This window comes from Carassius auratus, chromosome 8 (genome assembly GCF_003368295.1).
Source record: "Carassius auratus strain Wakin chromosome 8, ASM336829v1, whole genome shotgun sequence".
Taxonomy (NCBI): Eukaryota; Metazoa; Chordata; class Actinopteri; order Cypriniformes; family Cyprinidae; genus Carassius; species Carassius auratus.
The window spans coordinates 25,738,899-25,766,884 of record NC_039250.1 but is presented as its reverse complement, the minus strand read 5'-3'; the positions used below and the strand labels follow the sequence as shown (position 1 = coordinate 25,766,884).

Sequence of the window (27,986 nt, the reverse complement as noted above, 5' to 3'; positions counted from 1 at the left end):
CCCTGCTGTAGAGCACCGCTCCTTCTCCCTCGCCGCTGCTCATGACGGAGGCCAGCTGCTGGCGGCTGAGGGCCGTGTGCATGGCTGTGTCTCCATCCTCATCCTCTGCATTGACATCTGCCCCCTCCGTCACCAGCAGGGCCACGAGAGCCACGTGACCCTGAGTCACGGCCAGCTGCAGCGGCGTCTGATTGCGATTGTTGCGAATGTTGACATCACAACGACCCTTAAAGCAAAATAGGGCAGAATTATGGAAGTTACAAATACACAGGTGATCAAAAGTTGGACACACTGAACTGAGCTTACATATTGTTTTATTTAAAGGCTTCTGTTTAGATGTTAGTGATCTAGAATAAATATATACATTCTGAAATAAAGAAAAATCCCAGTATTATAAATATTTCAAAACTTCCATTCTCTGCTTTAAATGTGTACAAAACATTCTAAAGTAATAAACACATGCGACCCCAGCAGCCACCAGATGGCAGCACACGTACTGTATTACACGCACTGAGCACATGCAGCACACAGGACAAGACATGAGTCATGAATGATCTATTAGAAGAGCCAGGTCATCTCATAACAGACACACAACAAACCTCAAAACACACCTGTGGCATTAACACAAAATACCTTTCTTTAATAAAAAGTGTGTTTACAGTATGTGTATACATCAAGGGTTTACTGAGGGTTTAAAAGCAGACATATTTTGTTATTCTCAGCTAAAGTACAAAAATGACTCTCAAGTAGTTTAAATGATCCTTTCTAGATATGACTACTTCTCTCTACAGATGAACATCCTGATGTTCCTGATATAATTCAAGTGTCAGAGTTTAGATTTATCCTAAAACCTTTTTTATGACAGTCAGAACAAGAGTCTGGATATAACCTTACATAGAAAGTATTGGCAAGTGATATATTAAATCACCTTATACTTGAGGAATGGTGAAGTATTAATGTTATACTTCCTAAACGGTGCAGTTCTGTAATTTGCTGCACACTTTCTAACTTCTATTGTAGTTGTATTACTGTAGATGTATTTTGTCCATGTTTTAAGCAGACAGAATTTTTGGAGTTAATTGTGATCTAAATCTCTCACACCTCTTTGAGGAGGATCTCAGCTACATCCCGGTGGTTGTTCAAGGCGGCCAGATGCAGAGCAGAGAAACCGTCTTCCTTCTTAACGTCAGCCAGCTGGCGCGCTCGAGCCAAGATCATCTCCGTCGCTCTGGAGGAACACAAACAGAGACCGAGACCATCAGCCCCGTATGATTCCCACCGTGTCAGAAATGGGAATCCAGAGCCAACAGGACTCGCTCAATCACATTTGACATTTATATCTGTTTTCCTACAGTCAGAAAAAAGCTGTCACATGAGAAACATGAAACTAGAACAGCTAGGAAATCTGGCTAGAGATCATCATTATACAGAAGTACCTGAGCCACCGAATGTAAAGACTGAGTCACTTCCAGAGCTCCAGAGACACAGCTCGTCCTCGTGTGTTTGTGCTGTGATTAGTGCTGCTCTGAAGCTGATGTCAAACAGGATTCAGCAGCTCTGCATTACAGCAGATTACACCTCCACCCTGTCTGTCTGTGTGAGTGTGTGTGTGTGTGTGTGTGTGTTTGTCTGTGTATGTGTGTGTGTGTGGGCATGTGTTTGTATCATATCAGGACACAACTCTGTATAATGACATGGGTATGACACAGGTATTACAAGGAGAGGGTGACTTATGAGGACATAACCCATGTCCCCATTTCTCAAAACACTTATAAATCATACAGAATGAGTTTTTTGAGAAAGTAAAAATGCAGAAAGTTTCCTGTGAGGGTTAGGGTTAGGTGTAGGGTTGGTGAAGGGACATAGAATATACAGTTTGTACAGTATAAAAACCATTACACCTATGGGATGAACACACTTTACACAAAAACAAACGTGTGTGAGTGTGTGTGTGTGTGTGTCTGTGCGTGTGTGTGTGTGTGTGTTTGTGTATAACCAGAATAACAAGTTTTACTGTTGACATCCTACGGTTCATCAGCAACATCACACACACCTCATCTAATCTGAACAATCATGATGTCTTGGTCAAACTAACAGACTACAAGACAACAGGCAGTTCCTAACCTAGTTTAATCAGCCAGACTTTTGGCTATCGGTCTAAAGTCTGGTCCACACCACCCACCATCACAAATCATGGTACAGTCTCTGTGAACGGGTGCAGAGATAACACTGTGTAGACACTGTCCAGATGTACTGAGGACAGCACTGAGCGCTGTACAGCTGCTGTAACAACACTGTGAACAACAAGCACTACAAACACTGGAAACAGACGCCATGCATTCAGTGTACACTACAACTAGTCAACACACCAGCACTTCACAGCAAAACACAGAAGAACTAGCTATTTCTGCTAAATAAGCACAGATAAAGAGAAGTCATCATTATTATAAAGCTATGACACAGGTGAGCAGTGCAATGTGCTGTTAGTTTTATTATTATTATCATTGCAATTAATATTGAGCAAAATATATATTTTTTAATCATCTGAACCATTATACAGTAAGAATTAAATTACATTTGACACAGGACTCAGACTAAAGACTAAATTAAAAATAGCTGATAAAATCACCACTACTGACTGAATGGCACTAGACTGAGTTTGTTTGTCTCTGGTCAGTATCTCAGAAAATGAATGTTTCTTATGGTCAAAATTGAAACGGTGGAACGATAAGAGGATAAGATCTGCTCAAGTACAAGCCTCATGGGAACACACACACCAGCATACAGCGACTTTCAGAGAAGGATGTGTTTATATAGTGTCAGGATCCGTCTATCACTGCCACAAGACTTTCAGGATTTACTCTATTACAAACAATCAGCTGCATTTGGATCACCACAGAGGAACTGAAGGCTGTCCATATCCTCCATATGATCAGAATGTCATCATTTGATCTCAGAAACTGCACAAAACACGTCCCATACTGCACTGAGACAGCCGTCTACAGTATGTGTGTGATCAAGAGACATGCACTATACTGTACGTTTAAGTTTGCAGGGTACCAAATGCAAAGCTCGGTTAGTGAGGACAAATAATGAAGCACTGCTTTAATTTACTAGCTAAACGGAGTAGGTTACTCAACACTGCTCAACACAGGAACATCTGTGCAGCTCCTTCAGGACGTTTACAGACACGTACAGATGTGACTGCTGAGAGAGGGCTTCAGATACCCTCAGTTTAGGTGATTTGGCTCAGGCTGACCAATCTGAGCTCCAGGAGGACGGCTGGACACTCACAGTTTGTTGCCCTTCAGAGCGGCGTGCTGCAGCAGGTTGAAGCCGCGGTTGTTCTGCTGTGTGAAATCAATGCTGGGCACCACAGCCAGAATCTCAATGATGCTCCTGAAGTCTTTAGCGATGGCGTCGTGTAAGGGTGTATCTCCATACGAATCCTGATAACACACAGAAACATGATGTTAGTCAACACTGGCTAATCTAGTTTCGGCTCATTCTAATTTTACAGAAACGTTACAGGGATACTGCACTACTCGATCACAAAAGGCCTCCTCACAGATGACTGATCCAGCTCCCCAGGCGTGTGAGGGGTGTTAGTGTCTAACCTGCAGGTTGATGTCTGCCGAGTGCTCCGTCAACACTCTCACCACATCCGTGAAGCCTTTATTGACAGCGATGTGCAGCGGCGTACACATGGAGTTATTCAGCAGGTTCACACTGGCTCCTTTACTGAGCAGCAAACGTGCGATCTCTGCCTGATTCCTGCACACAAACCACAGCATCCAGAGGAACACACGGAGGAAAATACAGACAGATCTCGTTTTATCCAGCTGTATTTACTGTAGATACAACACCAACAGGTCAGAAATAAGAAAACAATAATCTATGATTTTAAAGGGGGCTGATTCTTTTCTAAACCCAGTGAACAATACTGAATTTACTACGGTGAAAGAATGGCATGCTGTAGTTAGGGTAGGTTGTTTAATCAATTAAAAATGTGCTCAAGGTTTTCGGTCAGCCCCTTGAGTTTCATGATGAGCTTGAATTACTACCATCAAACCAGAGGTACAGAGTCTCAAGGTTTAACAAAGTTAGGCTGAAACATTGTTTGTGCATCAGGGAATCCTATAGTTGAATGAGAAACTTATTAAAAAATCTCGAGTATTGTGAACATGGTGTATAGGTGTAGTAGGAGGGTAGGGTAGAATGTAATGTTTAAGGGAGTGAAATGGATCATGTGTTTCTGTTCTTGTGTGGATGAAGTGCATGTAATTGTTTAAAGGATGTCGATTGTTGTAAACATATATACTGTGATGCAAGAAAAATGTCAAACTTGTCTGACAATAAAGTGCTATATCGTATCATATCATATCATACTCCCTAAAACTACACCGAAATGACCAGCGAGTCAGCCACTAATAATTATAATTAATAATAATTAAATATTTATCCTCATATTTCTTTTGGCCTGTGTAGTTTTGTTCACACTATTAAAGTTCACACAAATCAGCTAAATGCTCTAAACTAAACCCGTGTGGGGAGCTAGTGATGAAGCTACATCAGTCAGAATCACGTCAAATGGCCCAAATCATCTCTTCTTGGAAATAATGTGAAGTGCAGCTGCTCTGGACCGGCCAGATGATGTCCATCACTGTGTCAACCACTAGAGCCCAAAGACATCAATCCACCAGCAATAGAAATGCCTTCACATCTACTTTAGAAGTTTAAAAGCATCATGATTTAGTGGAGTTTTAACAGAGCTAGATAATGCCACTGTGGCTTGGTTTTGCTCTAGCTGTATAAACATGAATCAGATTACAGTTCGCCCTGGCACAGTGTGTGTTGTGACGCTTGTATTTAATCCTTTAAGTAATCAGGTACAGTGCAGACTGCACATGTAAACATGCTCTGTGTCTCTGGAGTGTGTCTTCATCTTAATGAGTTAAATACAGCTAACTGAGGACAAGCACAGTACAACATTTCTGTTTGCACAGGATGTCCTGCATCTAATACTGGGGAACGTACACATGGCCTGTTCTTATAAGTGTAGGTAATAACCAGCTGTGGAGGTCAGGAATAAGCACTGGCCCTCACCCGAATGCTGTGTAATGTAGAACAGCGTCTCCATCTTCATCTTTAGCTTCAATACTGCTGTTAGCCTGAAGAAGAGCCTTCACCACCTCCACATGCCCCTGATGAGCAGCCACCTGCAGAGCCGTCTTCCCCTGGTTCTTAATATCCACCTGAACACAGTCACACACAGCCCTCGGTCAAATACACTTCTGACATCACTTCACCCCATCTACCTGCCCGATCAGCCTACTTAATCAAGAGATCACACAAAAGAGGAAAACGTGCAGAACATCAGGTCAGAGATGTCAATGAGTTTGTGTCTTCATCAGGTTTGTAGAAATGTAGCACTGCATCAGTGTCTCATCAATGGATGCTCTGCAGTGAATGGGTGCCGTCAGAATGAGAGTCTGATAAAAACATCACAATAATCCACAAGTAATCCACACCACTCATAAATTAATGTTTTTCACTTTAGGAAGCGTTATTACGGATTATAGGGATGTGATGATTAACCGCGAGCCGGTTGAAGATCGATTCAAATATGTGATGATTCAAATCAGTTGAAATGCTAAACAAATCATGATTCAGTTAGGGCTAGGATGAATGTATGTCTGAGGGGAACTTACAGTCTTTAGAAAAGTTAGGTGTTTTTTTTTCTTTTTATCTTGCTCTCTATAAGGCATATTAAAGTTCAAAAGTACAGCACTGCTTTGTTTACAGCTGTAACCTTGAAAACACTTTAAGCTCCACCCGCTGTGGTGTTCACGAGTCCTTTGTTTAGGCGGTGACCAAGGTAACACTTTGTTTATAGCGGTGACCAAGGAAACGCTTTAAGCTCCTCCCGCTGCGGTGTTCACGAGTGCTTTGGTTACAGTGGTGACCAAGGAAACGCTTTAAGCTCCTCCTGCTGCGGTGTTCATGAGTGCTTTGTTTACAGCGGTGACCAAGGAAACGCTTTAAGCTCCTCCCGCTGCGGTGTTCACGAGTGCTTCGTTTACTGCGGTGACCAAGGAAACGCTTTAAGCTCCTCCCGCTGCCTTGTTCATGAGTGCTTTGTTTACAGCGGTGACCAAGGAAACGCTTTAAGCTCCTCCCGCTGCGGTGTTCACGAGTGCTTCGTTTACTGCGGTGACCAAGGAAACGCTTTAAGCTCCTCCCGCTGCCTTGTTCATGAGTGCTTTGTTTACAGCGGTGACCAAGGAAACGCTTTAAGCTCCTCCTGCTGCCTTGTTCATGAGTGCTTTGTTTACAGCGGTGACCAAGGAAACGCTTTAAGCTCCTCCCGCTGTGGTGTTCACGAGTGCTTTGTTTACTGTGGTGACCAAGGAAACGCTTTAAGCTCCTCCCGCTGCCTTGTTCATGAGTGATTTGGTTACAGTGGTGACCAAGGAAACGCTTTAAGCTCCTCCCGCTGCGGTGTTCACGAGTGCTTCGTTTACTGCGGTGACCAAGGAAACGCTTTAAGCTCCTCCCGCTGCGGTGTTCACGAGTGCTTTGTTTACAGCGGTGACCAAGGAAACGCTTTAAGCTCCTCCCGCTGCGGTGTTCACGAGTGCTTTGGTTACAGTGGTGACCAAGGAAACGCTTTAAGCTCCTCCCGCTGCGGTGTTCACGAGTGCTTCGTTTACTGCGGTGACCAAGGAAACGCTTTAAGCTCCTCCCGCTGCGGTGTTCATGAGTGCTTTGTTTATAGCGGTGACCAAGGAAACGCTTTAAGCTCCTCCCGCTGCCTTGTTCATGAGTGATTTGTTTACAGCGGTGACCAAGGAAACGCTTTAAGCTCCTCCCGCTGCGGTGTTCACGAGTGCTTCGTTTATAGCGGTGACCAAGGAAACGCTTTAAGCTCCTCCCGCTGCGGTGTTCACGAGTGCTTCGTTTATAGCGGTGACCAAGGAAACGCTTTAAGCTCCTCCCGCTGCGGTGTTCATGAGTGCTTCGTTTACAGCGGTGACCAAGGAAACGCTTTAAGCTCCTCCCGCTGCCTTGTTCATGAGTGCTTTGTTTACAGCGGTGACCAAGGAAACGCTTTAAGCTCCTCCCGCTGCCTTGTTCATGAGTGATTTGGTTACAGTGGTGACCAAGGAAACGCTTTAAGCTCCTCCCGCTGCCTTGTTCATGAGTGCTTTGTTTACAGCGGTGACCAAGGAAACACTTTAAGCTCCTCCCGCTGCGGTGTTCATGAGTGCTTTGTTTACAGCGGTGACCAAGGAAACACTTTAAGCTCCTCCCGCTGCGGTGTTCACGAGTGCTTCGTTTACAGCGGTGACCAAGGAAACGCTTTAAGCTCCTCCCGCTGCCTTGTTCATGAGTGCTTTGTTTACAGCGGTGACCAAGGAAACACTTTAAGCTCCTCCCGCTGCGGTGTTCATGAGTGCTTTGTTTACAGCGGTGACCAAGGAAACGCTTTAAGCTCCTCCCGCTGCGGTGTTCATGAGTGCTTTGTTTATAGCAATGACCAAGGAAACGCTTTAAGCTCCACTTGATGCAATGCTACATTTCTACTTATCTAAGGAAGAAACAAACTGATCCTGATCTCAGATGAACTGAGAGAGAGCACATTTTAATAACGCAAACTTTTATTTTTGGTTGAACTATTCCTTTAACCTCTACCACACTCTCTACTTACTGTATGCTCGACTCTGTCAGAAATAGATTGCACCCAAGATGGCTGTTCTTTATTAACTTTATCAACTCTTTCTGTCCAGCTGTCCGTAGTCTCTATTACAGTATCTTACAGAAAGGACACTTTTTCCTTGTAAACACAGATGAACAGCTGAGCTGGGCAGCGTCAGCCCGTCTCTGGTGGGCTGTGTGCTGATGATATAAAGGGAAAGGCTAAAACCCTTCGGACAGAGAGAGCCAGAAATAACTTGAAATGTCTGGAGATTCCCTCCCTTAAGATAACTCATGCAAACAAACATCCTGTTTCTTTTGACTAAATTCTATCAGACTAAGAGGCACTGACCTTCTCAGGGTATTTTTGCACCAGTTCACGCACTTTAACAGCGTTCCCATGAGCCGCCTCGATAACCAGCCGGCCCGGATGATCCTGCTCCGTGGACTGAGAGAGAAGCTTCTCCAGGACTGAAATCACCGTACCTGAACGACAGAGACATTTCCATTCTGTGTTCAGAGGAGGGTTTAATGTCACTGTTCCACAGTTCAAACCCTTCTAAACCAGTCAGAATTAGTCAAAATGTCACCATGCATCAAACATAACAAACTATCCATTGCTACCACAGCGTGTGAAGGAGAGAGAGAGAGAGAGAGAGAGAGAGAGAGAGAGAGAAATACACTGAAAACCACACACAGTGCTGAAACGAGAAAAACAAGCGTTGGCATCATGCAGGACAGTGTGGAAGAAACTTTATATCTTAGAGAGAAGTCGAATGAAAGGGAATGATATAGAGTATAGTGAAATAGTGAGGAGCTGTGAATTCTAACTTCCTGATTCGTTGCAGTTCTCCGAGGTCATCAGATTGGCGTCGACCTCTCCACGCTTGGCAGAGAGACACGAGGGGTTAAAGGTCCACGTCTGACCTCCAAACGCCACGCGCAGGTCACCGTCTGCATACACCTTCAGAACCTTCCCGACCTGACCCAGAGCCTGAGAACACACACACACACACACAGGCACTTGTTTAAAACCAGTCACAAAAACTTTGGGGAAGTTAGTTTATTGCCTGGCACAATTAAATGTGATCTTGACTCCAAGTGTTTGCACTGTTAGGTGTGTGTTGAACCTACTGGAGCCATGCTGTCTGTCCACTCTCCATGGCCCACCTGGAGTCTCTTCACACTGTCAATATCGTCCAGCACCTTCACCAGCTCCCCCACGGCAAACGTGTTCACCTGCACACACACCACTCCATTAGAGCAACACACACTTCCTGAAGAGCGTCTGAGGCTTCAGCTCACAATCTGACACTGAAGCAGACAGACACAGGCACAGCTAGCAGGCTTCACCATGAGGACAGACTGGTGTACAGCAGCCTGAACAAACACTTCTCAGCCTTACAAACTACTCTGGATTCATCTTAAGACATTTCTTAACTTATTTCTGAAAGGATGTTGGTGAATGCGGGGGGTTTGTGATGGGCTTGCCTTGGTCAGTGCTCCGGGGTGGAAGGTCCAGCGGATGTTGTTGCTGTACTGGACGCGCACGTCCCCGCGGTCCGTGATCCTGTGCACGCTGCCGATCCTAGAGATGTACTGCCAACACCAGAACACAAGCACTGACATGCACTTCAAAACACTTCATATGACTGAGACTTCATAAGCTTTTCCCCAAGAAACACATGTGCTCCTGAGCAGAACATTTTAAGAGCGCACTAAACTGAACATTTCTTCTACTATTTTAATAGTAGACATTTTATATGAAATCAATGGTTTAAGTGATGTAAATATTGAAATGAAGCTGTTCACTCTCATTGTAGTTTTGCAGGTAAGGGTTAGGTCAAATGATTACAGCATTTCACTGGATCTGAAGATGAAAGCTTGAGGATATACCATCCACAAGTGAAGAAATTAAGACTAAAGTATTACAATGTGAAAGTGAAGTGACATTCAGCCAAGTGTGGTGACCCATACTCAGAATTTGTGCTCTGCATTTAACCCATCCGAAATGCACACACACAGAGCAGTGAACACACACACACACACACACACCCGGAGCAGTGTTCATCATTTATGCTGCGGCGCCCGGGGAGCAGTTGGGGGTTCGATGCCTTGCTCAAGGGCACCTAGGTCATGGTATTGAAGGTGGAGAGAGAACTGTACATGCACTCCCCCCACCCACAATTCCGTCCGGCCCGAGACTAGAACTCACAACCCTTCGATTGGGAATCCAACCCTCTAACCATTAGGCCACAACTTATGTTACTTTAAGAATAATGAATATACTGAACATGCAATACTCTTATTTTAAATTTAGTTTCATTGTATAGTGCACAACTGATTTCCACCTCTGCCATTTTTGGGTTCCAGCCGCCGTGCCCCTCCTGCATCTGTCTGAGGATCTCCACCTCCAGAAGACACTTGACCTTATCACCCTGCTGGAACGAGTGAGTGTCTGCACTGTCCTGCCGCTGCAGCTCCGCGTGCTCGCCTGCACACACACACACACACACACACACACACACACACACAGAGACACACACACACACACACACACACACACACACACACACAGACACACACACACACACAGAGACACACACACACGCACACACACACGCACACACACGCACGCACGCACATACACACACACAGACACACAACACACACAAGCACGCATGCACACAGACAGACACACACACACAGACATATTCATGCATAACACACATGCATACAAAAAACAATTTAATGAATCAAATGGAGTGTGTGGCATACAACATATTACACAAAATAATTGGAATAAATTCTACTGCATAATTTATTGCAATAATTGTATAAAATAATATGTAAATTCTGCTATTTTTTATATAAAATCAATGTTTTAAGTGATGTAAACATTGCTATGTTTCTCTCTCATTGTATTTGTGCAGTAAATGATTTGCTCTGTGCAAAACGAACTGATTCTCCTGAGCTACAGGTGGCTCTCACCTAATTTGGGCAGATGTTCCTTGTAGTAGTATCCTCCCTGCACATCAGACACGTATTTGAGATCCACCTTGCCCTTGTGGCCCATTCTGTAGACGTTTGTGGTTCCACTGGACCAGGTGACACTAGCCACGCTTCGACCTGATTCCTGATCCCATCCACGAATATCCACCACCTTCCCCACCTTCCCCTCACCTCCTGCTCTCTCACACACACACACACACACACACACACACACAGCAGGAGAGATGGAGGAAACCAGGTAAACATCAACATGCAAGCATAGAGATCAGAGCGGGTCATGTACAGGAGTCTCATTAACATAATCAGTAAATTATGACTCCAGTATCATTGTGCTACTCTGATTATGTACAGCTGTTTTTGAATTTGATGTTGATTTGCTTATATGAGGAACACTCATACAAATGGAAGAAGATGGAAAATACTGTGTGTTTGCATGTTAATTAAAGAATGAAAATATACCATCAAAGGAATAAAATCAACTCCAGGAAGCAGATATGGCCTGATATGATCAGAGTAAATGACTAAACCAATAAATAAGTATTATTTCCCTCTTCACAATGAAAAGATACAGCAAAGGAACAACAATAATCAGAAAGCTACGGCAAATACAGGAGAACAACACTGCTGAATCTCACAAACAAACAAATAAAACAAACGTTGTATGAATCAATCAAAAGATTTACCCCAAAATCAAAACATGAAATACACAACCATATTTTGTAGCTGTCGACCGAAAAAAAAAAAAAATTTTGACAGCCGATGTCGATATTTCGGAAACCAGGGGGCAGATATAAATCTGATATAATAATAATTTAAACACAGAGAACACGTGATCATACTGATACACACTTCTCAGGATCTCACAGCTGGGTTCAACTAAGTGTGCAAGTTTTGAGGAATTAAATGTTGATTCAAAGATTTGTTTAAATCATATAAATGCGTGTGGCGAGTGTGGCGGGGCCGAGGGTCGTGGGAACAGGAGCGAGGCCGGAATGATTGGGAAATCAGCGACACCTGCGCCCCACCGCCGGTCTCGAGTCCCACGGAGGAGATGGAAGGATATAAAACTGGAGCGACGACAGTGAAGGACGAGAGAGGACCAGGCCTGGGCTTTATTTTATGTTTTGTTTGTCGTCCGTGAGGGGCTGGTGCGATGTTTTGTGTTTATTTTGAATTATTAAAGTTTAATTTTGATGGTCTGACGTTTCCCGCCTCCTCCTTCCCGATGAATATGTAGGTTTTATTATTACAATGCGTATTTACTGAATGCTGATGGCAACAGTAAAATATTATAATGTTTGCTTATTATTAATAATAGAGCTGCTGCTCTCATTGGTATCAAATAAAAGTCCCGCCTCGAACACATTGGCCAAGCAGAAAAACCTATCGGCAAATGCTGATATCTGAAAAATACAAATATCGGCCGATATATCGGTAAACCTCTATTATTTTGCATGAAGAAAATCAAGGCTATTTTTTCACAACCTACTCTCAATACTTCTTTAGCTGTTCTTAACAGTCGTAAGAGAAGACCTTTCAGTATGAAAACTATGGGCACATAATTCAAACACCTTAATGGGCTAAAGTCCTGAGAACAGGTGGAATAGAAAACATTTCTTACTTTCTCTTTTGATTTTAGGGTGAAATATGGACATGTTCACTAATAACTAACACACACGAGTTCAGCAGCAGTAAGAACGCAGTAAAGATCACACGTAACACAGAGAAACAAGCACAAGCACGGCCTACAGACGTCTGAGAGGATCAGCTAATGATCACCACATGGACATTTAGACTCATTCATCATTAAAGTCATTAAACAGTTGAAAATCATATAAAACATATCTTCACACGAGAACATGTGCAAGTGTTTATAGACACAGCGGAACAGAAGATAGAACAGCATGACACTGTCCAGCACAGCTGAGGTAAAAACAACAACAACAGCAAAGGCACTTCCCTTGCCAAAAATATAGTCTGTCATTCCTGATCCTGGAACTATTTCCATCAGACAAGACCTTTATTTGACTTCTGTCCATCCTAACAGTCCCACAGAGCCTAGCCTGATGGGATTCAGCTTCGGTGTCCTAGATCCAGAACCTTCCCATGAGCCTTTGAGGCTCTGCTGATCAAGAGGAGAGCGGCTGTAACTCAAGAGAAGTGAAGTGTGAGAGGTGTGTCTCACCGTCTTGGTTTCCCCAGTCCCAGTCGGGTCCCCGGACCACCTTCACCCCCTGGAAGATTCCTCTCAGGATGATTCTGGACAGGTTCTGTCTCGGCGTCAAGACCACTCTGAGTGTGAGAGAGGGAAGAGACCGTCATGACCCCGAGGAAGCCTGCCTCTTCCAACCAAGCTCTTAGTGAACTCAAGCATCTCATTTTATATTGAAATTAAAATTGACACCCAATTAAAATGCATTGGAATCCAATGAACCTGACAATTACTGAGAGGAAAAAAGCACTTCCTTTATTTTTTTAGGTAAACACATTTAAATGGTGGACAAAGATTGACTGCATTCCATTGTGGAATTTCCTGAAGCAAAATGATTCTGACAGCCCCAATGTACTTCTATACTCTAGCACTTTCCACAGTAACACACAATCACACACACACACAACTGGCTGAACTAACATTAGCTCTAGTGAAAGGTTTGCAGGGAAAACACAGCTTGAATGCACAGTAAATCACGTCAGATTGAATCATCTGGCTCCGCCTGCGGCTAAAGACGGCGAACCATGTCCAAATCACCGTGAGAGTCATGAGAGGATGCTCACAGCGAGAGGAGACTGTTTCTCATTGTTTCTCGCTTGAGGACGTTAGGCAGATTTTGTATGAGAGCAGCATAACTGGAAACACATGCTCTCAATACAGCTAATGACAGACCGGCTGTCTCATGTCAACAAGATAGAGCAGGCTTGGGAAAGATCCTGCACTAAACACAGTGGAATAACAGCCAATAACAGCACACACCTTACAGCAAAGACCTGATGTGTTCGGGGAGTAAATGAGCTGCATATTCCCATCATTCCTCCAATATTAGAGTGAGAAAGACTGAGTGACCCCTCCAGATGTGGCTGGCGTCCTGTAGCAGTGTTTGACACAAGACTACGTGACAGAAGCTAGGTCAACTAGCTGCTAGTTTACAAGTTAAGTTGTTTGGTTCCTTGTGTTGGTGAACATATGGGAGAACATATGCTGAACTCAACACAAAACACACAAATACATCACTCATCCAGCTTCACGCTCAAGAAATACAATCTGTGTCCAGTGCTTCTGAAGAGTGATCCGAGAAACAATGAAGCACAGCTACCAAATCCAATGCAGAAGACTCACAAGTGAATCCTAATGACATCCAGCATAAACCAATCTGAATCATATCTAACAGAGTTTTTAGCAGCTTTTTACACTGTAGAGAACCACATTTCCCATTCTCTTCCTCCATGGATTAGCTTCTGCAATACACTTGATCCAAACCTAGCAGCTCTGCTCCAATCCTGTCACAAACTCTGAAGAGAAGAAACAAAAAGAGACTTGACTAAAACTCAGAGACCACATGGGTCTTCAGATCTCACATCTCATTCAAGTCATGTCCTTCAGGACCAAACAGAGGAACTGATGGTGTTCAGATCGTGATACGTGATGAAAGAAGAATCAGTTCTGTTTCCTGAACCTGAACTGTTCTGCGGAGAACTGAACAGTTTCCTCTGACCAAACAAAAACTGTCAAGATATAGCTACACATCCCTAGAGATAATCCAAACTACTTCCTGTTTATGCCTTTAAGCACCTGCTGGTGTGTGTGTGCGTGTGTGTGTGTGTGTGTGTTCTGGACCAACACACACACACACACACACACACACACACACACACACTCACACACCTTGGCCTCTTTTTAATCGTGTACCAAGGCAGACAGCACATCTGAGACTACAGACTAGCTTGGATATTTTTAATATTATCACTGAACGGTTATCAACAGATTTGAGTTCCTGTCCAAAAGCCAAAACCAAACCAAAGCATCACCTCTGAGAATAAACATTGAAAAAGCATTGAAAAGATCAGTCTTATCTAGTCTTTATATTTCCTGATTTAGAGTACAAATATCCTTGAAACTAAATAAATCTACTCGAGAGACAACACTGCATCAAATATCAAGTGTTTGTTTGTGTTTACAGAAATAGTTCAAATTCAAATACATGAGGAAAAAGTCCTGGAGGGTTTAAAAGCAGAAGTGAGGCTCTTATTTTGTAATTTATTAAGAATCTACATGAGGGCTTTTTTATTATTTGAACTGTCAAGGATATCTTTCTCATTTTTTATGTGTATGAATGTTGTGTTACTCTATTAGAAGGAACTTTCAGAGTTAGGCTATGGGATTATTTTCCCGCCAAATGTATGTAAATCAAAAATGTAAACGCATTTAAAATTATATTGCACAAAACTGAAACATGAATTCAACATTTTCCAAATCGCAAACAAAATCAGGTTTCCTGCTCATATGTTATTTATTTGTGTGCTTGTGCTTTTTCCCCCTTTGCTCTTGTTTCCACGTTCTGTTCTTGCGTTTCTAAAAGTTGCAGCTTGAGTTTCATGTAAATCAGGGCAGGCTTCAGCGTCACCATTGGCCACAAGTTCTAGATTGACAGCTGCTCCTCTAGCCAATCAGTTCAGGGGGGCGTTGACATCACTCCAATGCGACTCGTGGCTGCTGTGGCAGGTGTGTGTGAGAAGTAGAGGGTGATGGTGACACAGGAGTGGTTTTTGTTATTTTATTGAACTGAAAGCAGTCTTAAACAATGCACAATGTGCATTTCACACACGTTTTTTATTTTATTCTTTTTCATTTGAGCATAGACATTGCTCCCTGAGAGTGGCACTCTCTATAGATTTATTTTTCATAGATGGAGTTTCTCGCTCAAGTTCACATTTTAAGAGCAAGTGAGAGCACACGTGCCTCCATCTGTCCTGCTGTCCTGCTCCACACACACTTCAATAGCACACATTTCTATAGGTCAACATTAGATTGAACGGCCATATAAAGTTATTACTACAGACATCTTTTCGATGAAAAGCTATATTTGAGGTCTATGAATGATAGGTGAGCTTCTGGATGTACTGCCCGATGTAGGCTACTGTACCACATAGACCAGCCGTTACCGATCTGTCCTTTATCAGCCACACCAGAGCAAACAGGAGGACAGCATACAGACACAGGGTGAGTACAATTGAGTTCAAAATTAAAATATAAGCCTATAGTTTATACTTTATTTATTTAAAAGGTAGGCTATATTTGTGTAGAAAGTTGGGGATCAAAGTGTTATTACGATTCCAGGTCCCACCAACATTTTTCCCCGTCCTGTCCCAATCCCGTGATAGTGATTTTGTTTACAATCAATGTGAGTCTCTAGTGTGAAGATGGATAACCAGCGTCAGCAGGCAAATCCCGGACGATCTCAGGTAATTGGTCTTAAATATTTTGTTAGTGGGTGACAATGCTGCTCCTTGTGAAAGCGTGCAGGTGATGGAGATTTACCGCTGATTACACAACCGGCTTTACTGACAAGATAAATTAAATATTGCGTGTGATTTATCATGCAGCCCAACTGCCTCAAATATAAAGTATTGGTAAAAACTAACAAGACACGTGTTAACAGGATATTGGCCAACTCGGACTACATAGTGCTTGCAGAATATATCATAATACACAAAGGGAATGTTTCTGTCACCCACTAACAACATATTTATGGCTAATCACCTGAGATCATCCGGGATTTGTCTGCTGACGCTGGTTATCATCTTCACACACCTGCCACAGCAGCCACGAGTCGCATTGGAGTGACGTCAACGCCCCCTTGAACTGATTGGCTAGAGGAGCAGCTGTCAATCTAGAACTTGTGGCCAATGGTGACGCTGAAGCCTGCCCTGATTTACATGAAACTCAAACTGCAACTTTTAGAAACGCAAGCGCAGAACGTGGAAACAAGAGCAAAGGGGAAAAAAAACACAAGCACACAAAAAAATAACATATGAGCAGGAAACCTGATTTTGTTTGCGATTTGGAAAATTCAGAACTCATGTTTCAGTTTTGTGTAATCCATGACTGCGCTGTTTGTTATTTTAAAAAATGCATTTGTTTTTTCGGTTTTGTTCATCATTATTTTACACGTGTTTTTAAATATTTTATTTATGCTTATTATTTTTCGATCTGTGACTGCAATACATTTGGCGGGATTCTAATCCCATATTAGGCCTCCTCGTGTGTGTCAAGTCTCACTGCTGATGTCAGAGAGACTCTGTGAGCTGAGCCTCGAGGCTCATGGGTAATTCTGGTGTGTAAGGGCATGAGCGGGTCACTCACGGGTGTGAATGTGCCGTCTCGTAGCGCTCGAAGGCGTGCGTCAGCTCGTGCTTGTTGTTCATGTAGCACTGAGTGCACAGGTCATAGTCGAAACACACCTTACACTTCCAGCGCATTCCCATGATGCCGTGCTTCTTACAGCTGTCACAGATGATGTTTGAGTGTCGGACACCTACCAGGAAGAAAGGTACACACCAAAGTATTAAACTGAAGATGAACAGAATGAAGTCATCTGAATCAGGAGACTTCACTCCATCATCACAAACACAAGAGCTGAAGATAGAGAGGAAGGAAGGAAGGAAAGACAAAGGTAATACAGACAGACAGACATTGCTCTCGTTCATCTCATCTCGTATGTGCCTGATTTATTTGACCCTTGCTCTCCATGCTGCATTACGACGCTGTTCTGTGGAGAATGTTGTATATTTATAGACTGTGAGTAGTTCTTGGTGACTGTTGGACGTGTGATGTATTATTCATGGTGTATGTTGTCCTCTCGGTGCCAGTGTAGAGGTGACCACACACAGCTCTGTGATGATGAGGGGCAGGGCTCTCACCGATCTGAGCGTTGTCGTACAGCAGCAGGTCGTAGGCGCTCTGGTATCCCGTGCGGTAGTTAGTGCGAGTGCCGCTGTCCCACTGCACCACCACAGTCCTGTCGGGTGTAGTTGTGCTGCCCTGCCGGCCGATCTCCACCACCGTGCCCACGTGCCCCTCTCCTTCATCCTGGTTCCCCCACTTCCAGTCCAGACCGCGCACCACCCTCATGCCCACCTCCATGCTGCTGCGCTCCGGCTGACCCTCGCTGGGCTTACGGTGCGCTCGGCCCGCGCTCTCGGCACTCGGGTCAGGGCTCACTGAAACACACACACACACACACACTCTCAGAGCAGCTCTACAGAAACATCTCTGTCAGGTCAATGATGAGAGAGAGTTAAAGGCTGTGTGATATCATGATGTTTAACAGTGATCCTCCAGATTCAGCTTTATACATGTCAGAGATTGCTTTAAAGAGACTACATTTCTCTCACTACATGTCTTGCTCCACTCACACAGGAGAAGTAAGAAGGTTTGGGAATGTGTTGTACTGCTTTAAAAAGAGACTGTTTGTGCTGTGAAGTTTATTCTGCTGGTATAACATCAATAAATGCATTAGTGATTGGTTTCTCAAGCCTGTATTTGATCATTCAAGCCGTCTGTGTGCTCTCTCCTGCCTCATATTCTCATGACTCCAGTGTTTTTATGGGATTTGTCATCTACTGTAATATCCTTCTCACATTTTATCAGTGGCTTAGTGTCTATGTTTGACGCACTGCTCATTGGTCTAAAACTTAAACGAAGCATGATCTGGCAGAAGCAGAAGACTGATTCACCAATAAATCCTGCTTTAAATGCTCTGATCCATAAATGCATGCTATTCATAAATGTTCAAACGAAGCCTTGAGAATCTGAATCAGACTGAACACAGTCAGCGGTGTATGACACACAGTCAGAGCAGACCACGTGCAAGCTGTTCACCTTTCACTAAACAGAAAAAAAAGAAAGAAATCCGAACTGTATTCATTTATAGGACACATGTACTTCCTGTGCTCCGCTCAGCTGTGTAATCACACTAGAGTCAATGGGTGTTCTCTGACAGCTGACGCCCATGTCTTGGAAAGCCCATATAAAGCCAATATTATTTTTATTTTTTTTATTAATATTTAAGAAATTTGAAATCATTTGAAAAAGGATTAAAAAATAAAAGTGTAAAATAAACACTTATGACAGGTGAAGTATTTTTCATAAGTGACCAGAGCTCTCAGTATTCTGGGAAGTTTGTGTGCGCTGGGAATCATATTTCCCAGATAAAGCCAGGATAACACTCATTTAACACACAGAGAAAGTGACATGAATATGACAGTGGGCAAATACATAAAGCACAGCATTAAATGTTCATTAGTCACTCAAAGATTTGCTTTAATTATATAAATGCCCATTTACTGAATGCTGATGGCAAACGAGAAAGTATTATAATATTCACCTTTCTATACCTAGTTATATAAAATCAATCGACAAATATCGGCTCGTATATCAGCCTTGGCTATATATCAGTCAACCACTAAAATAGTGTCAGGGATCTGGGAAGGAGGACCCAATTGCAGTGAGATAACAAGGTTTTATTGACAAGACAGACTGATACAAGAGGTAGTGAAGTGCACAACAGACACCACAACAGGAACAAACAGGAACAGCTAGGGACCACAGACTCTGAGACGGACCAAATGCCAGGCAGGAAGAACCAGGACAGGACATGGCTCCACAAAAACACAAAATATACTCAAGACAAGGAAAACATAAACCAATATAAGGTTGAGTAAAAAAAATAAGAAAAATTACAAATTTAACCAACTTAAAAGAATAAATCAAACAAAACCAAGAATCAAGACTAGAAAAACTAACTTAATATTACAAATAAACTCAAAAGCAAGAATAAACACATTACTAAAACAAGGAGCAAGACAAAAAAAAAAATATAGAACTACAAGGACTAGACAAGGACACAAGACCAACCAGACAGGGAGACACAGACACATATTCAGCCACATCAAGAGACTGGGTCCTGACTTTGGCTGGTCCGTAATGTCAGGGATCTGGGAAGGAGCAAATGTCAGGCAGGAAGAACCAGGACACGACACACGGGGACAGGTCAGGAACTCCAACACAAGACTAGACAGGACAAAGCTCCACAAAAACACAAGTTTAATCCAAGACAAAAGAATATAAACCAATGAACTAATAAAAGTAAAGTAACAAAATAAGAAATTACCAATTAAACCAATTTAAGAGAATGAGCTAACAAAACCAAGAATCAAACCTAGAAAACTAAATAAATATTACAAATGAAAGCAAAGGGCAAAAACAAACAAATTACTAAACAAGGAGCAAGACAAAAACATAGAGTCACAAGGACTAGACAAAACAAGGCCACAAGACCAACAAGACAGACAGGGAGACACGGACACATATTCAGACAGAGACAGAGGGGTGAGAATGACCACAGACCAGCAAACACAAAAGGGTAAGGTGCACTATAAATAGGGAGGAAAATACATGAGGGACAGGTGAGCACAATTAGAACAACTAGGGTAACAAGAGGGTGTGGTAAAGAGGAAACAAGGAGGAGGGGTTAAAGGAGCACATGGCCGAGAAAACTATCAAGGCCATGTGCTGACACTAGACACAAGAAACAAACATAAAACAAAGTCATAGTGCAAACCCCTGACAAATAGACAATACTAGAATACAGAATTCTATAATCATTTCAATGAATTATTACAACAAAATCAATGCATCAATGTATTTTACACCATAAATATCATATTGATAATCCTGCTTTGCTAAAGCTGGATGTGGATTGCAAGGTCAACATGTCATGTCAGCAGTCTGACCAAACTAAAACAGGAAGTGCTCCCTTCCCATAAGACAACTTCCTCTATTCCCAAGTGTACATGCACCAGAGCCAGTAGTGGAACAAAGGTCAGGACATCATCAACACTTCCTCAGTTAGGACAGACTCACAGTGACTGGACCGGATGATTTGAAGTCACACCACATTCATACCAAATACACTGTGCACATTTAACTCGTGCAATAACATAAGAAGGTAAAAACCCAGCATGCTCCATGCAGATCAAAGAAATATAAATGGCATGATGACATGTATCTGTGTCGCACTTCGATCAACAAAAAGTGCTGCCCAGTGCACCTCTGACAGAGCGAGCTGGAGCTGGAGTTCATCAGGCACATGCTGACCCGGCACAGTCTACAGAAGAGAGGAGAGAGAAATCAATCCACACACTGAAGGAGGATTACATCAACCCTCCACCACTCGGAGTCACACTTCACCGATGCTCCCGCTCTGATGAAACACTCACCTCATACATTCAGCCATTCACACTGACTGCTGTGGATATATGCATTGTGCATCAGATGCCAAGAGAGTTGGGCTGGGACAACGTGTCGACGTAATCGATGACAATGAAGGCTATGATACGTTGACTAGAAAAGGTTTTAGGCTACAGTGTATGTTTTCTGTGTAATTAATTACTAATTAACTGTATGTGTGTGTTTGTGAGAGAGAGAGAAAGAAAGAGAGGCGCTTTTTCAGTAACCTAGGCCTTTGTGTTTTAAAGGCTTCAAGGTTTTATTGAATGATACCTCTGACTAAGAAAAGCATTACTTTGCACTTGTATAATGTTTTATTTTGGAATTTTAAGAGCAATAAACATATATTGCAATGTTAAGGAATTCATGTTTTTTTCATTCAGATATGTAAATCCACATGTATAAATTGCTATTAGTCAATTAATGGGGAGATAATCGATAATCGAATCGGACTGGGGAAAAAACAATCGTTAGATTAATCGATGCATCGAAAAAATAATCGTTTAAAAAATAATCGTTTATCCCAGCCCTACAAGAGAGCCACCATGAGCAGAGGACACCCAGTAAACCTCATCAACATGTACAGTGTTCTCTCCATCGTGAACCCCTCACAGGCCGTGTGTTTCACAGCGCTCGAATCATCCTCCGAATCACAGCGCTCTGATTCGAGAGCAAACACGATGCTGCTGGAAACATGTTTAGATACAGAGATATTACTGAACGCATCTGCACAGCTTTAAAACAGGGCTGCATTTCCTAAAAGAGTGACAACTCTTGTTGACTTTAGGATGGGGTGCTCTTGAAAATATAATTATCAATATATGTACATGAGCTCAAAACTGTTTGGTGGTAGATGGAAAATCAAATTATTTGTGCATTTGTGTTACTTTGCACTTTTTTTTTTTAAATATTTATTTACAATTCATTCAGGCTTTTTAATGCGTCTAATATTTTGATACTCAATTTGCATGATCTAAATATTGTTAAGAATGAAAGGTTTGTTGTTATTTGAAAGTGTAGGCCTTCCTGCATTATGATGCTGTTATAAAATGGTCTTAAGATGACAATAATGTGTTTATGGCAGTTATTTCCAGGGCAGTATATCACACAACTAAAGCTGTTATGGTGACAGGCCTAGTTGGATCAGCTGGAAACACAGCACACGAGACATGACTAAATTACATGAATACAGCAGACAGTGTGGAGGTATTCATCCATTCACTCGTACTCATCCATCTTTCTCCTGAAGGTGATCTAGAGTCTGATGACAGAAGAGGGAAGGATCTAGAAGTGCTCATGTCCGTTTAGTGCACTATGAAGGGTGCAGCCCTACTGAAGACACATGTTCATACAGGAGTGAGCAGGGCCACGGGTAAATCAGGACAAGCCTCATGTCTGGGTGAAGTAGTTTTAACAGGGTGTGAGGCGTGACCCGCTCTTTCTTCTGAGGGTGTCAGATGATGACGTGTCTGGAGACACACTGCTGCTGCACACCACGGGGTCACTGACCTTAATCTGCTGTTCCACTGGCACATATTAAAGGCTTAGTTCACCCAGATAGCTAAATTATGTCATTAATAACTCACCCTCATATTGTTCCAAACCCATGAGACCTCAGTTCATCTTCTGAACACAGTTTAAGATATTTTAGATTTGGTCCGAGAGCTCTCAGTCCCTCCATTGAAGCTGTGTGTACGGTCTACTGTCCATGTCCAGAAAGGTAAGAAAAACATCATCAAAGTAGTCCATGTGACATCAGAGGATCAGTTAGAATATTTTGAAGCATCGAAAATACATTTTGGTCCAAAAATAGCAAAAACGACGACTTTATTCAGCATTGTCTTCTCTTCCGTGTCTGTTGTGAGAGAGATCAAATCAAAGCAGTCTGGATATCCGGTTCATGAACGAATCATTCAGTTCACCAAATTGAACTGAATCGTTTTAAATGGTTCGCATCTCTAATACGCATTAATCCACAAATGACTTAAGCTGTTAACTTGTTTAATGTGTCTGACACTCCCTCTGAGTTCAAACAAACCAATATCCCGGAGTAATTCATTTACTCAAACAGTACACTGACTGAACTGCTGTGAAGAGAGAACTGAAGATGAACACCGAGCCGAGCCAGATAACGAACAAAACATTGACTCGTTCACGAGTGAAGAACCGTATCTGTCAGACGCGTCCGAGTCGTGAACCGAGGAGCTGATGATACTGCGCATGTGTGATTCAGCGAGAAGCAGAACGACACACGGAGCGTCTGAACTGAACTGATTCTTTTGGTGATTGATTCTGAACTGATTCTGTGCACCAGAATCATTTTGGTCTCACGGGTTTGGAACAATATGAGGGTGAGGTATTAATTACATAATTTTGCTATTTGGGTGAACTAACCCTTTAAGTGTTTCTGATTCGTCAACTTCATAAAAACATATAGCTTCACCGACCTCCTGCCCTTTCACTGTGTGTTTGTGAGGAATCAGATCCAGACGAAACACCCTGAAATCATCACTGTAACAGCACTGATCTACATCTGAGGGTGTACTTTATCTGAGAGATTCACACACAAATCACATCACAAGCACACAAACACAAACACCACATCTTTTACACACACACACACACACACACACACACCATGTTATTATTTGAGTCACACGAGAATGCAATGACAGACAGACAGACAGACAGACAGATAGATAGATAGATAGATAGATAGATAGATAGATAGATGTAGTGATCACTCAGTAGTACCCTAGTAATACCGTCACTATACCAGTGTAAACACGCACTGCACACACAAACAAATCACAACAACACAGAGAGTGTATATCAGAGAGCTACAGGGATGACGACAGATGTGTAAATATGATCTTGTGATGATGTGTTTATTATCAGAGGCGCTGCTCCCTCATGTACTGACTGTACTGATCGTTGACTATGTGACACATAATCAATAGATATGGGTTTAATAAATCCCTTTAGAAGTAAACCTTGCCAATTACTGTGAGGATTTTAACGAAAGAGCCAGCCTTGTTCTGCGCGTCCACGGCCAAGACCCCGTTATGTGACGCGCGCGACCAGCTCGTGTCATCCCGTGCGCGCTTACCTGTCGACAACATCAATGCTTCCGCGAGAGCTTCGCCGGACCACCGATGAACGTGCTTCACGGGCTCACGGGCGGTTAATACAGCGCTGCGCTGCGACGGGCGCGTCACCGGACATCCATCGGACCAGAGCTTTACGAACCTTCCGCGAATCAGTCCAGACGGAAACACGGGGAGGAAAGCATCGACACAGTTCGGTTCGGGCGGAAATCTGAACAGAAGCGCGCTAACGTTAGTGGAGCTAGCAGCAGTGGGCTCGGCTGGACACGCCCACGCGCCGCCGCGTCACCGCTGCCCTTCACCAACCGCACTACGGCGAAGGACTGGCTCTTGAATACTAATAAGGTGACGTTCCAGAAAGGTTACCTAGCAACGCTCATTAATATTCACGAGGTCGTCCTTCGCCGTAGTGGGACTCGTTATGGCTCGCGGCGTACAGCTAGGGTTACTCATTAAACTAATGTTCTCGTGTTAAATCACTGTCTTTAAGATGCGAGTTACGAAGAACTTGTGGGGCACCATAAAAATACTTAATAAGAGGTTTCTCGAGTTGGAATAACACAGTGCGCATGCGCGAGCGGCGGAAACTGGTCCTCGTGATCCATCTTGCTGTCGCTCTGATCTCTAGATACAGGTGCATCTATTAAATTAGAATATGGTGACATGCCAGTCAGCTAATCAACTCAAAACCCCCACAAAGGTTTCCTGAGCCTTCAAAACAGTCTCTCAATTTGGTCCACTGGGCTACACGATCATAGGGAAGACTGATCTGACAGTTATTGACACCCTTCACAAGGAGGGTAAGACACAAACATTCATTGATAAAGAAGCTACTGTTCGAACAACAGCCTGACTCAGTGAGATGTTGAAAATGACATCAGTGAGTTCTGCTGCACAGTCTCTCAGTACACGCCCAGGGATGTTGTTAGGACCCGGAGCTTTGCGGGCATTGATCCTGCTGAAGGATCTCCTCACACTGTCTGGGGTCAGCGTCATCACCTGGTCGCCGGGAGGAGGTGGAGTCTTCTGTGCAGTGGTGCTGTTGTGGTTCTCAAAGTGAGTGAAGAAGATGTTCAGCTCGTTCAGCAGAGAGATGTTGTTGTCACAGGTCCGTGGTGGGGGCTTGTAGTCCGTAATGGTCTGTATCCCCTGCCACAGGCTCCTAGTGTCTCTGCTGTCGCTGAATTGATGGGCTATCCTCCTGGAGTGCTGTCTCTTAGCCTCTCTGATGCCGCGGGACAGGTTGGCCCTGGCTGTTCTCAGGCCCACCTCATCTCCAGCTCTGAAGGCAGCGTTCAGCGTCTTCAGGAGTCTGTAGACATCCCCTGTCATCCACGGCTTCTGATTGGCCCAGACAGTGATGGTTTTTGTGGCTGTTACATCATCAATACACTTGTTGATGTAGGCAGTGACAGTCTCTGAGTACTCCTGGAGGTCAGTGGTGTTATTGCATGTGGCAGCCTGCTTAAACATGTCCCAGTCAGTTGTGTTGAAGCATTCTTGAAGAACCCCTGATGATCCTTCTGGCCACACTTTAATCTGTTTGTGAACTGGTTTGGCGACTTTAATGAGTGGTCTGTATGCAGGCATTAGCATGACAGTGATGTCTGAGGCTCCGAGGTAGGGGAGGGCTTTGTATGCTCCTCTCTATGTGGTGTAAACAAAGTCCAAAATGTTATTACCTCATGTTGGAAAGTTAATGTGTTGGTGTATTTTTGGAAACACACTCTTTATGTCAGCATGGTTGAAATCCCCAGCTATGATGAGAAAAGCATTGGGGTGTGCTGTCTGCTGCTCACTGATGTGCTGGTACAGTTCATTAAGTGCGTCGTTCCTGTTGCTGGTGATGTTGATCGGGGGAATGTAAACCGAAATGAGCAGTATAGCAGTATATTCCCTTGGCAGATAGAATGGTCGGCACTTAATAATCATAAACTCCACCAGGGGTGAGCGGTGTTTGCAGAACACAACAGTATCGTGGCACCACGCGTCATTGATGTAAACACAAAGCCCGCTAGGCCTGTCAAAATTGCTCGAAAATGACGTTCAATATTCCTTCTAAAAAAAACACGAATATTCGAACTATTCGAACATCTTGAGGCGCATGTTGTCAATGACACGCATTACGTCTATAACAGGACAAAATAATACAAAGAGACAACTACTTGTATAGGTAGTCTATTTAAGTTTAAACATATTTGACAAAGTATTACCTACACGAAAACAAGGAAATCAACTATTGGCCAAGACTGCAGACCTCACGTTCTCTATCACCGTCTCTGCGCATAACGGTTTAAATGAAGAAAAAAAAATTTCGGTGCTGATCAAGAGTTTTGTGCAAGCAATTTAAGGTCGCGAATTCTGTCCCAAATATAGCAGGCTTCATTCAGTGATTGAAACAAATATTATTAATACTAATTGAAGTTTTACAGCATATAGAACTGGCACTGAATGCTCCGAGCAAGCCGTGCTGTGCTGTGGTAAACATGGAACTTTTCCTTGACATGAAACGATAAATAATCAACCCTCACTTCCATTGCTTGACAGAACTCCCTGAAGCGTGCCCCACCCGCGATACTGATCGGTCTTATGTCCTTACTGAACGAAATTATTTTATCCGTTATGGCCTCTTGTCATGTTGCAGACAAAGAGCTTGTGGCGGGCGATGCAAAGTAACGTTAAGTGTCAAGACGTAACTGTTTAGCTGGAGTTCCACACATTATGCCATGCTCATTTGGGTGCACATTTTTGAGATGTGACCTCATGGTTGAATGGTATGCTAACTGTATCTTGAATAGCTTGCATACAACTTTATCTCGCGGGTCAACAATTTTACCTCGCTTTCTCTGCTGCGGTCGAGTTGGGCTCTGCACTTGCTGCTATCTTCCATGAGGACGCATCAACTTTCAGCAGTGATGCTGTGCCAGACAGTGCGACTCTTGTGACCTGTCCCTGAACCCTCAGGTGCGCTAGTGTGCCCACTCGCAAAGCAGACAGCCATGCCTCTACTGCCGCAGGCGTTTTTTTTTCAAATTGTTTTTATTTTTATTCAAATATAAATTTTCACCTTTGAAATTTGTTTTTAAAAACTATTCGAATATATATTCTAATTTAGAATATTAGTTGACAGCCCTAAAGCCCGCCGCCGCGGGTTTTTCCTCCTGTCCACTCTAAAGCACGTCAGCTGGTCAAGCTGAATAGCGCCGTCTGGAATGCTGTTGCTGAGCCATGTTTCCGTGAACACAAAAACACAACAGTCTCTTACAGTCCTCTGAGTTGAACATAGTAATTGAATGTAGTCCAGTTTCAAAATCACTGCAACCACAAAACAGTCTTATATTGGTGTTCATGCTGGCACATACAGCACCAAACAGGAAGTCAGTTTAGTGCTGCTCCCAAATGGAGTTAATCCTCAGAAACATTCATAAAAAAAGTCTGTTTGTTGATTTGACATTGTTTTGCTGCTGATGAAATGAAAGTGAAAGTGACGTAACATTCAGCCAAGTATGGTGACCCATACTCGTGCTCTGCATTTAACCCATCCGAAATGCACACACACAGAGCAGTGAACACACACACACTGTGAGCACACACCAGGAGCAGTGAACACACACACACACACTGTGAACACACACCCGGAGCAGTGTTCATCATTTATGCTGCGGCGCCCGGGGAGGAGTTGGGGGTTCGATGCCTTGCTCAAGGGCACCTAAGTCGTGGTATTGAAGGTGGAGAGAGAACTGTTCATGCACTCCCCCCACCCACAATTCCTGCCGGCCCGAGACTAGAACCCACAACCCTTCGATTGGGAGTCCAACCCTCTAACCATTAGGCCACAACTTCCCCACAATGGAATTTCCACAATGGAAATGTGGACACTGAGC

At 43.3% G+C, this 27,986-nt stretch overlaps 1 protein-coding gene across 2 annotated transcripts in view; it reads right to left on the bottom strand.

Moving 5' to 3' along the window:
- Nucleotides 1-24,390, bottom strand: part of LOC113107794 (E3 ubiquitin-protein ligase MIB2-like) — a 32,476-nt gene extending 8,086 nt beyond the window's left edge. For both annotated transcript variants that reach the window (XM_026270513.1, XM_026270514.1), the window contains exons 1-15: nucleotides 24,105-24,390; nucleotides 17,626-17,925; nucleotides 17,069-17,240; nucleotides 12,896-13,002; nucleotides 10,690-10,884; nucleotides 10,050-10,192; nucleotides 9,190-9,297; nucleotides 8,833-8,937; nucleotides 8,530-8,692; nucleotides 8,051-8,184; nucleotides 5,107-5,255; nucleotides 3,618-3,774; nucleotides 3,295-3,449; nucleotides 1,102-1,228; nucleotides 2-226 (exon numbers count right to left, since the gene is read on the bottom strand). In XM_026270513.1, the coding sequence (XP_026126298.1) occupies nucleotides 2-226; nucleotides 1,102-1,228; nucleotides 3,295-3,449; nucleotides 3,618-3,774; nucleotides 5,107-5,255; nucleotides 8,051-8,184; nucleotides 8,530-8,692; nucleotides 8,833-8,937; nucleotides 9,190-9,297; nucleotides 10,050-10,192; nucleotides 10,690-10,884; nucleotides 12,896-13,002; nucleotides 17,069-17,240; nucleotides 17,626-17,925; nucleotides 24,105-24,117 (2,253 nt within the window). In that variant the 5' untranslated portion in view covers nucleotides 24,118-24,390. The remainder of the gene's footprint in view (nucleotide 1; nucleotides 227-1,101; nucleotides 1,229-3,294; nucleotides 3,450-3,617; nucleotides 3,775-5,106; nucleotides 5,256-8,050; nucleotides 8,185-8,529; nucleotides 8,693-8,832; nucleotides 8,938-9,189; nucleotides 9,298-10,049; nucleotides 10,193-10,689; nucleotides 10,885-12,895; nucleotides 13,003-17,068; nucleotides 17,241-17,625; nucleotides 17,926-24,104) is intronic.
- Nucleotides 24,391-27,986: the final 3,596 nt, after the last annotated feature.